This window comes from Zonotrichia albicollis, chromosome 1 (assembly GCF_047830755.1).
Source record: "Zonotrichia albicollis isolate bZonAlb1 chromosome 1, bZonAlb1.hap1, whole genome shotgun sequence".
Classification (NCBI taxonomy): Eukaryota; Metazoa; Chordata; class Aves; order Passeriformes; family Passerellidae; genus Zonotrichia; species Zonotrichia albicollis.
The window spans coordinates 27,524,644-27,536,715 of NC_133819.1; the positions used below are offsets into that span (position 1 = coordinate 27,524,644).

Genomic DNA, 12,072 nt, shown 5'->3' on the forward strand with positions numbered 1-12,072 from the left:
AGGAAAGTAGAAGGCATACAGGATTAGTTCAATGTGAATTCCAAGCTTCATGTGCTCACACATGACTCCATGGACCAAGTTAATGTGTAGCCTCCCTCTCAGATGGAACTGATGGGACAACACAGACAGGAGGGGTGTGAGGTGGGGGGAGCTGTAGTGGAATATCAAGGAACCAGACATCTTAGTGAACTGATCTAGAAAGAAAGAATTCAAAAGAAAACAGCACCTAAAAACAAAGGTTTCAGGCTTCCCAACCTACAATAAATACAGGAATGACAAGCAAACACTTCCATTTTACAAAGTTAAAAGAGACTTCAAGTCTCCTGTGACAAAAAAAAAAAAAAAAAAGAAAAGATGGAACTTGAGAAAGAAAGAGCACAACAAAGCATTGCTATATTGTGTTTTTGGAAGGATGCCTGTGAGTGTTAATAGCATATAAACTGCAGCCCTGGCTGTAGCAGGAATAACAGTAACACATTTTTAGTAGCTTTCCCACTGGATTATTATTCATTGTGGTCACTGTGAATGTAGGCCACATTCCCTGAAAAATCTATTGGATCAGAAATTACTATCATGAAGAGAGAATTCTATCAGGGTAAACAATGATGGTTTAGAATATACTTTTTTAATACATTTTTCTTCCTCTTCTATTTCTTTGACTCTTGCAATGGAATTGCACCTCAAAATGCACTGCCAGGGCTTGAAAGCAGCTACATCCATACTTCTTCTACACAAAAAGTTGTTCCTAGCAGCAGCTTTTTACTTACCACATACAACAACAACATGCTCTTGGACAAACAGTTTCTTTCCTTTCTTTTGACACAAAAGCTGGCAGTGCCCATTCTTCAAGTCACAAAAAACTGATTGGCAGTGGGCCATCACTTCTCCTACTTTCCTACATACTGAAGTGCTTTTACAATTTTCCACTTTTTGAAGGTCACTCTGAACTTAATGCTGAAAAAGTGATCAATTTCTAACATAGTATATGCTTACACATTGGCTTGATACATTGAATTTCTAGTTTGTCATATCTCTAAACTAGAATTAATAGTGCAAATTAAAACTGCCTTATTTAATTCAATCTCTTTAATTTTCTATTTTAAATATATCCAAGTAAATAAATGAAATATCTATTATCTTAATTTAACAGTAGAAAGTAGAAGCCTTCTGTGAATTAAACTTAAATTGACCTTTTAACAGCACTAACACCCAGCTTTTCATACCAATTGCTCAGATACAAATTTTCACTGCAAGTAGGAAAAAATGAAGACAAAAACTCCACTGATGTCAATTAGGACATTTCTGGCTCACTGAAAACCTGAAACAGCCAGTTTTGATCGTAATGCTGCAGATGCATCCCCTTTAGGAAGGAACACTGTTCCTTCCTGAAGCAATGTAAATACAAGGAATATAAAGTCTTTAACCATCTTAGTTTTACACATGACAGACTTACACAGCAAAAAAGGGCTGTGTGCTGTTGAACTCGGGTCCTGTTAGTTAAGGTGCTGAAGAGCAAATGATAGAGATAAGGTTATTTAAGGGTTTAAAGCTATCTAGAGAATCAGTGGGAAATATTTCAGCCTTTCCAAAATAGTCCTGTGTTTGTTTAATTTTTTTATTTGCTCCTTCTAAATGGCTTTTTTTCTCAAATTTCTGGCTACAGTTATCAGGAATAATAACAAGAATTTTTTTTTTTCAATTAAAATACCTAGTTAGTAGTTTACCATGACTTTACTTAATTTTACCATTTTAAAAGTCAGCAAAAATATGCTAGGTTTGAAGGTATCCTGGGACAAAAGGCAGCCTAATCAATAAATATAATCTGCTAATTCTACCTGTACATATATTATGTTAAACTAAAAGGTCGTAAGTAAACAGATGAAAGAAAATAAGTTTGTAATACCATGACTGTTGCATCGGGATGTTTCCACAAGTCGATTGTTTTGGTCATAGCATGCCATGGCCTGGTAACGATAGCCTTGTCCACATTCCTTAACATCTCCTTGGACCTTCATTCCCAGCAGCACTTCTGTCTTACCCTCTGGTAAAATACAGTCTGACCAATTTCCCACAGGCTGAGCGCTGTACTTGTCACATGGGCAAAACTGATTCTCAATGAGAGGATACAGCTGAGAATTTCTACATTTGTCCTTCTTCTTACTCTTTCCTAGAAAGAAGAAATAGTTATTAGCAAGTTTGTACCAGTTTACAGCTTATCTCCCAAAAATTTAATTTAGCCTTCTGTAACAAGTGCTTGCAACTACATACATACATACACCTAATACCTGTTACATTAATCTTGATTAAATTCTGTTATTGAATTGAATTTCTAAAGTAAGGGATACCTACAATTTTCATAAAGGCAATTTCTTTTTTAAAAAGAAGATGTAATTTATATTTAATTTCTACAAAAAGTGTTTCAGGAGTAAAGTTCAAAAAAGTTAGCAATTAAAAAATACACTCTTTTCCTGCTATTTCACCAGCAGTGTGCAGTTCAATAACAAGATTTTTATTGGGGTCAAGGTTTTTCAAGTTGAAGGGAGTAACATGCATCTTTGCTACACTAGTACCTTCTTTCAAAATACCAAAACTCTTTCATCACCTGTTATCATACATTTGTTCATAATTACCATTCTTTCCCTCTAACAGAATAAGCTCCTTCTCTGAATTTGTTTCCATTCAGTACTGTTCTTGCTTTCTTTCCTGAACTGTAGCATAGCCATCTGCTCAATTTCCCCCTTCCAATAAATTTATTAAAATCTTCTCTTTGGTAAAGTTTGCTTAGTTTTCCTTTCCAAACCAGTTTATATAAATTAATGTAGTAGTCTTTGCAAAAGTAGTGGTTGTTACTAAGTAGTATCTAAGTAGCTGTTACTTAGATATTACTGTAAATGTAATATTCTGTGGTATTTTCTCCGCTATTCAAAACAAGGCACTGGACATTGCAGCAACAACCTTAGTTCTTGTATTTGCTATTGTCTTCATTTAGAACAGTAGAATAGAAAATGGATACCTGGAGAAAAGTTTCTCATTCTTTTGACAACACTAAATGTATGCTTCTCCTCTAGAAGTATTTATCAGGAATAATTATGAATTTATTCCAAGTCTGGGTAACACACTGCCACAGAGAATACACCATAGCACACATCACAGAGTTGGCAAGTTTGAAGGGGTAACTTAAATTAGGACAGGAAGTATCACAAAGTGTTAATATTGTGGTAGGAAGAATGTGTACTTTCTTGCTCTGTTTTCAAAATAAGGAAAAACACTGTTAGTCAGTTTTGTTCATTTTTTCCCTTGTGGAAGCAAACCTGACATAAAGCTTACTGGAATTATTAGACAGTCACAGTGAGGCTTCTTGAAGATCATGAATTATTCATTTTCCACTGGTCTTCTGATTTACAGGGGAATGGAGACAGGGATAGGGTTTGGATCCTCTCACATTCCTTCTGAGCCTGCTAATGGGCACCCCCCTTAGCTAGCTTTCCTGCACCACAGACAATACAGACTAATTGGCAAAGAGTGCTGTGACAGAGGCCAAGCCTCACTCTTGAGGTTTCAATTATAATTTAGAAGCAGGGCATTTTTTTTTTTCACTTCATGCAGAAGAAAAAATAATTAAAAAAACCCCCAAAACCAAGAAACAATAGACTAAAAAGAAGTTGAAGAAAAAAATGTTTGAAAGTGGAACAGTGTCCAGACTAGGACAAGTCTGTGGCAAGGGCATCACTGATAAATCTTTTTATTCTGCTAAATAACACTTAAAGAGCCTTCTTGGGACACAAAAAAAGAGCATTATTACTTATCTCAAGAAATAAGGCAAAAAAAGAGCCATTGCCTTATGTGGTCTGTGGTGCTGTATGCAGACGATGAAAAATGGCGAAAGAAAGAACTGGGAAACATTCAGCCAGAGAAAGGACTGGCTTAATCATAAGGACTGGCTTAATCTGACATTCAAGACTGCAGCTAAGTTCAAAAGAGGTAAGCCAAAGCTTAAGGCTGAAAATGGTGGTTTATAACAAAATGCTGAAACACAATCAGCTGCCATAGTGGCTGTAAATGCACCAAAGAACACCATGAGAGAAGGAAACCTGCTTTAGCTGAGACCAGGTGTGGGAAGAGGAAGGCAAGCGTGTTAACATCTGATCCTGTTAAAGTGAGATGATTGCTGGCTTTTCTGACAAAAAGAACCCACAATGAAAAGAAAAAAAACCAACACAAAAAACCTCAACGTAACAAAAAAAACCCTACTATATGCACTATATTTAGGGGGAAAAAGTATTCTTCTATGCTCTCCCATCTTCTCTCTAGCCACTTACCCATATCAAGAGCCTCTGACATATGGCACGAGTTTCTGCTCCTGGGTATTGTTCTACCAGCAGCATACAGAGCAGGAAATTGGATCTGCTTTCTGCCACTGTAACACTTGTCAAAAGGGAACTTCTGAAGTCCTCAGGTTTTAAACAAAACATTATCAATAATAAATAACAGAAGCATTATTTTGCTTGATACTCTTACCAACAAGAGTGCGTTTCCTTGTCCTGACTCCTCCACAGTCCCCATTACAGGGAGAAAATTTTGACCAGTTCGTAAACTGACAGTCGTCTTGGCAGGGAATCTGGCACATCTGTGTCAAGGGTGGTAATGGGCCAGAGTACTTAAGGCACTCACTGATGTCAGCTTGTCCTCCATCTTGTCTGCGACAAGTAATAGCTGGAAGCAAAAAGAGATGGAGCTTATTTCACTTTTTTTTTTTTTTTAATGAATGTCTCTATTCAGTTAAGTCTACAACATTCTATCAGAAAATCACACTGAAAGCCCAGAATACCTATATGACAGCTTAATATTTGTTGCCAGTTTTACCTTGAATTGAATACATTTGTAATTGCTCACTTAAGATTTTGTTTAAAATAATTTATCAGGACTTACCAGGCTAAAAAACTACAGACAACTGTAAATATTATAAAGGTTGCACCATATTATCCACACCAGTCCACTTTACATATCATTTCTCCTGATATCACTGACACAATGTACATCTCAGACAGACACTAAAAAACTTGCAATATCATCTTAAATAACTTAATTGTATCAGTTATAAAGATTTATCAGCAGATTGAATTTCAGAAAGATGGATAAACTTAAAATTTAGCAGCATATTTTGAGTTCTGCATACCACTTAACTCTTTACAACAGTATTGCTGCCTGATGCTCTTCAGCAGTTTTTGGTCTTAAAAATATTTTAAGAATACAGTGTGTTTCCTAGGGAAAGATCATCAGCCATAAGGGTGCAACTTTATAGAACAGGATAGCCATGTCCTGAATAAAAGCTTCTCACTTAAGAAGAAAAACAAGTTCCTTAAGGAAACACCAGGTCATACAAAAATAAGGAGAGGGAACATATGGATTTACAACTAATAGGGAGGGCATTAATATAGTCTTTAACAATCACAGAATGGTTCATGTTAAGGGACCACTGCTCAAGCAGGGTCCCCTAGCGCACATGGCACAGAATTATGCCCAGAAGGCTCTTGAATACTTCCAGAGAAGGAGGCTCCACAACTTCTCTGGGCAATCTGTTCCAGTGCTCAGTAAGAAAGCTCTCCCTCATGTTCAGGTGGAACTTCCCATGCTTCAGTTTCTGCCTGTTGCCTCTTTTCCCAAACTTGGCACTGCCAAGAGGAGCCTGGCTCCATCATCTTGACATCCTCCCTTCAAATACTTACAGGCATTGTTATGATCCCCTCTCAGTCTTCTCAAGGATAACAGGCCTCACTCAGCCTTTCCTCACAAAGGAGATGCTCCAATCTCTTAACCACTGTCACCTTCAGCTGGATCTGCTCCAGGAGCTCCATATCTCTCTTGTACTGAGGAGCCCAGACCTGGATGCCAGGGGCAGGATCACCTCCCTCAACCTGCCAGCAATGCTCTTCCTAATGCACCCCAGGACACCATTGGCATTTTTGGCCACAAAAGGCATTGCTGGCTCATGGAAAGCTACATGTCCACTAGGACCTGCAGGTAGAGCAGCTTTCCAGGAGGTCAGTCCTGGTGCATGGGGCCAGACCCTGCCCTTGCCCTTGTTGAATATCAGACAGTTCTTCTCTGCCCACCTCTCTCAACTGTCCGGATCCTTCTGAAGGGCTACATAGCCCTCTGGGGTAATAACCACTCATCCCAGTTTTGTATCACCAGTAAATTTGCTGAGGAGGCTCTCTACCTGTTCATGAAAGTCAACAATGCTCTATAATTGTTTCTCAAGTTTTTTTAAAGCATGGCTGCTTATCTATTCTAAGCTCAATAAACCCAACTTTAAGTCCTTTCCCAAAACATCACAAGACTTATTATACAGTAACAAGATAGGAAAATTCTAGTTGTTTGTTCACACAATAGAATCATATTTATGCTTCTTGGCATCTGACAGCACACAGTAGATGAAGCACCTCGACTGTAAAATAATTTGGGTCACATATTGTGGCAGTAGCATTGCATCCAAATATTCTGTATTCATATGAAGGAATATAGCTTTTTATATTACACTCCATAGTTTAAACATAGCTCTTCAATTGTGCTGACAATAATTGCTTTATTAGCACGAATTTAAAAAAAAATCAAGTTCAACTCTTGGAGAAAAGGGGAGTACGAATGCAATACTTCAAAATAAAAGAGAAAACTGCCTATAAGTGGGCAAGAAGAGGGGCAGGTGCCCAGCTCTTCTCTCTGGTGACCACTGAAAGGATGTGAGGGAATGGCCTGAGGCTGTGTCAGGGGGGTGTTAATTTAGACTTTAGAAAAGGATTCTACACCCAGTTGGGAGCTGAAACAGGCTTCTCAGGGAAGTGGTCACAAGCCTGACAGAGCTCAAAAAGCATTGGGACAACACTCTCAGGTATATGGTGTGATTCTTGGGGCTGTCCTGTGCAGGGCCAGATGTTGGACTTCAATGATCCTTCCAGGTCCCTTCCAACTCAGGATATTCTATGATTCTATAACTATTTCCTACTGGAGGAAAAAAAAGGAAGCATAGCTAAGGGAATTTTTTTTATAATTGCTTTAAGGTAATTGTAATGGTCTAGTGACCTATGATTTCTTAAAAAGGCTTTTTAGTCTGGCATTTCTAAACTAAATTTCTGCCTCATGGTGACTTAGGAAGCTGAACTTGCTGACCCATGTGTTCCATTTCAAGTCCATGTCCCTACTAAAACATACCCAAAGGTCCCAAGGGAATTGGTTTTGCCACACATCTACTGTAAAACACTGAGAGGGAGGGGGGTGTGTTTTTCCTGAGATACTGAGCAAACAACATCCCTGATCCTTAACTGCCCTTTGGAGCAGGGCTGCCAGCACTGTTTGTAATAGGCTCAGCACTGCATTAAGTTGTGCTTACTGGGGGACTGGCCAGCTGCACACTGTCTAATACAATTATTATGTCAAATCCTATTACTATTTGTGTAGTTTACATGAGGAAATATTATTTTCAGATATAATTACAGTGCTTCAGTGAGAAAAATAAAATATCCAAAAACTGAAAATCTGTACTATCAGATTTCTAAGATCACACAAATGTTTTAGAAAACCACAAGTCAAACTTTTATCTTCCAATAGAAGCCTAGGCTATAGCTTTGGATTTTTGTGAGATGCTCTTCTCTGCTAATAGCACACATCAATATCTCTAAGGTAAAACCACAGTTCAGACTAGTTTTACCATGTGGAAATTCACAGAGGTCAAACCTAAATCCTCTGTCTTGAGTTTGGCCTTGCTATACGCACACATTAGCAAAACTAATTGCATTATCTTCACTGCACTTTCAGGGAGATACAGGCCACCATTTTTAGCAGTGAAAACTATACCTAGCCAACAACTAAAAGACAGTCAACTAACTAGCGCCTTTAATTTCCTTTAATAACTTTAATTAATATCCTTTACTAACTTTCTTCAAAAGTTTAATTCTCATTTTACATACTCCCTCTCCATCTAGCTCTTGGATAGGATAAGAAATGTTGTCCACCAAAGAACATTCTTTCTTTCTAGCTAAATTGACTTTTTCTAAAACCAATATTCATTCCCTCCTCTTTCCTAGTTACAAAACATTACTCTATGAGCAGATACCCATTATGTCATAAATTTTTTCAGACTCATATTAATGCATCTAATTTACATCCAACAGACTCAGGTGAAAAGCTCCCCTGAGGATTAACACTTTGGTTTTTTCCTAGATTAACTGTCAGTTGTACCATAGCAATCAAAGAAGGAAAACTTCATTCTCAAGATCTAAATATTTCACCTTAATAACAATACAAATTAGAGGACAGCGTGGCCTACTAAATCAATCCCCAAATCTTAATTTTCACAGTGCTTGTCCATAACTATTCAGCTACTTCTAGTTGATAAGACTTGGGTGATTTTCTCTATATCCCATTTTCCTATTGTTATTTTCCAGATTTGGGTATCAAGGTTTATACTCTTTATAACAGCTGAAAAGTGTGTATTTTTCCACTATTAGAAGCAGGGATTTTGCCAACTGCATACATTCCATTAATACACTTCTTTGGCCAGCTAACAATCTTGACATCTGAAATGCTCTCGCTGTTAGAGAAGTTACTTTTTCCACTCACAAGCTAACCTGGGCAAACTCATCCCATCTCTCTTGGATCAGACCTATGGGTGTTTAAGTAGAGGTTGCTAGATTGATGATTTACTCACTATACAGAGAAGTGTCTTCAGCTACTATAAAGCTATACCATACCAGGCTAATTATTTTGCTTATACAACCACCTTATATTTATTACAGACATTAGCAGTAAGTGGAAAGAGCATGGTTCCTCCATTACTGAATTAAACATAGTAATTATTAAGTGAAAACATAAAACAAGAGTACAGCTAACAGAAAAATCAAATTTAACATAGAAACCATTCACTTATAAAATTGTTCTAGTATTTAACAACGATTAGCTCCCAGAAGAAAGGTGTGAAATAAATAGCAGTCTAAATTTTATAGACAAGGGACTTTCATGTAATTAAAACTTTGTTGGATAGCATTGTTTCCACCAAGTACCCACAGGAGACTACAGGCTAATATATTTCTTGTTGGCATAATGAAACACTGAGACTGTGTTTTAGCAAGTCATGCCACGTGTGAGTTTATATAAAAGCCTTTCCAGTTTCATCATTAGCATACTTCACTGACATTTCACTGGGGCGTGAGATTCAGTGCCTCCTACACCTAAAAATTTCTTTTTAAATTAAGGTTCTCTATTGTCCTTTCTTTTACAATACATTTGTGATAGAATTTTTTTCAATTGCTAACTATTTTTAACAACAAAAATATTTTTTTCTAATTCTAGTAAACAAGAATTATTTCAGCACACTAAGTTTTCTTATGCCTTCTATCCATATTGTCTAAGCTATGATTTCATCTATGTTTATTTTTTTCATTGTGGGACTCAGTGGACTAGACACAGTGTGATAAAGTATTCCTAGCACAAAGTATCTTAAGAAGAAGTATATGCCCATAATATTGGGAAAATACAAGACTGAGTGCTCTTTATGTTCCAAAGACAATAACAATGTATTCTGCCAAATAAAGTTGTATGGAGATTGTGGCTCTCTTTTTGCAAATAAAAAGTTATGTTCTCATGTAAACACTGCTTTTGAGCAGTTGTCCAAATTCTTACTTATGACTCCTGAAGTTGATCACTGTACTTTGCAGTGACTAAAACACAAACCAGGCAATAGAGCACTCTCATCTGTTAAGGCTCAATGACATTAAAATAGTAGTTTATAGCTCCATGAAGAGCAGCATTCCATGATTTTCACTTCTTTCTTGTGCTTTCAGTAAGGGCATGTAACACCCACACATCAAAGTCCCCTGCCTCCATAAGCAATGCCTGCAGAGGGAGGCTCCTCTTAAGCTGTGGAGTGAGAAAAGAGATTTTGACCACTGGTTCTGCCTTCAAGCCTCCCCACGGCTCTAAAGAGCCTGTAAGGCCTCTCTGTGTGCCCGTGGCCATCCTGGGATGCTTCCTCCCATTCCTCTTTCGAATAACTACAAACACTGTGAATGAAGAATAGTGAGAGCTCAAGACCAGGTCTTTAATAAAGGCCAATTCCCAGTGACATAAAGCAGCTACTCAGGTATTTTCTCTGGCAGCCAGGTTACTTAAACTTCTGTTTAAATTTACAAATAACTTTCCTCTTGCTATTGCAGAATATGCTGACATCAGAATTTTTATCCCATTCCTCCTACAAGACTCTGAGGAAGATTCATGGTGGCAAGGACTGCAGGCTGTGCATCCTTCTGCAAATCTCCTTTCGGTCACTGGGATGGCCCTTACCATGTGCACCCATCCATACACATCATGATGTGATTTAGTTATTGCAGTTTGGGCACTCAAGCTTCTCATCTGCTACATGTCCTCTTCATTACCATTGGGATGCAGCCCAACAAGCCCTATCTTACACTTGCAGGTGCTACTGGCAAAACAAATTTTATGAACTTTCTTAGGTTTTCCTATACAATTCAAAAGGGATTTGCGCTGTATTTTTAAGTTCCTTCACAAGTCACTGAAGCTGAGATTTACTAACCCAGATTTAACATATGAGCATAACACAACACACCTGCCTAAATTGTTCACAATTTCAAACTTAGTAGCTTGGGTTTACCAAGCATTTATTCTCTTGTCTAGTTTTTGGCTGGTGGTTGTTGTCTTATTTTTATTTTCTTGTGGGGGGAGGGCAGGGGGGGAAGGGTGTATTTTGTATTTTCCACCACTGTGCCTCTCTCTACTCTGGATTTCAAGTGACTCATCAATACATCTGATCAAATAATAGTTAGTTGAGAAACAGCTTATGAAAATAAACATAAATTTTGTCGCAGTCAAATATGGCTTTTCTCTGTGATCCCTTTTCTTGTTGGGTAGGGCCAAAAGGAAATTTCAAAGTCCTTGCTGATGCACACATGTCATCTCCTCTTGAGGGTTTTGAATAAAAGACAGAAGTCTTAAGTTGCTTCAGTTCTGTAATACACTCCAGCTCTGCTTACCCACTCTTAGAAGACATTTTATCAGTGGTACAAATTCAGATTTTCATTCATCAGAGGAATTCAATACATTGTCATGACCACCAACCTTCTTCAAATAAAGTTTATGACTACTGCAATGAATTTGCTACTCAGTATTAAATGCTACTTAGGATTAGATATAAATGCTTGCCCATTATTTGCATGAATAGCTAACAAACACTTAAAAAAATACTTTTAGAGAAAATATTTTTTAAAACAAAACCCAGAAACCACCAAGCTCTTTTATTCTCTTTCCTCTGCATTGACCCAAGTTATAGTTTTACAACATTCATTTAACTGACATGATTTGTAACAAAACCTCCATTATACAAGACAGATAGAAACAAAGCTGTCTTTAACAATGAATCACTATTCTAAACTTTATGATTCACCCAAGTATCTCTTTAGCCAAGAAGGATGAAATGTGATTAAAAAAATCTGAAGAATGGAAGAGTAAATAGTAAAGCTGTGATACAAAGCAAGGCATGCATATGTTCTAGTTACTCAGAGACTCCTAAGACACCTAACTGTAATTTCTAATGATTTCTAACTTCTAGTTTTTCCTTCAGATTTAATTATCTTTCTAACTAAAACATTACAGTAGCAGACTATTTTGTTCAAAATAAACTGCTAATGAATGCATGGTCAGATGTGCCTTTCCCTGGTGTACATTCCTATACTTTCTCATTTAACACATTTGCTAATAATCTATGTGTTACAGTGTCTGTGTGTGGGCAATCAGATCAGAAGTAGGACAAGCTGATAGCAACGGCAACATTCCCTTGCATTGAAAAAGAGGAACTCAGAACCCTTTCCACAAAGAAGAATGGAATTATTGCTCTACTGAGTATCAATCCAAAATGAAAGAGCAGTGCATGGGAAACCAAATGGCAGAGATTACTTCTAAAATATTATTATTTTGCTTTGTCATCAAAAGCAAATTGGCACAAAACAGATGGATCAATGTGTGATTTCTGCATCATGAACAGCAGAAACTTGAAACAGAACTCTT

The 12,072-nt window shown here is 37.4% G+C and overlaps 1 protein-coding gene across 1 annotated transcript in view; it reads right to left on the reverse strand.

Annotated features, from left to right (window-relative positions):
- THSD7A (thrombospondin type 1 domain containing 7A) overlaps positions 1-12,072 on the reverse strand; it is a 267,196-nt gene that overhangs the window by 39,158 nt on the left and 215,966 nt on the right. The window contains exons 15-16 of the mRNA XM_014273675.3: positions 4,519-4,713; positions 1,904-2,167 (exon numbers count right to left, since the gene is read on the reverse strand). Coding sequence (XP_014129150.2) covers positions 1,904-2,167; positions 4,519-4,713 — 459 coding nt within the window. The remainder of the gene's footprint in view (positions 1-1,903; positions 2,168-4,518; positions 4,714-12,072) is intronic.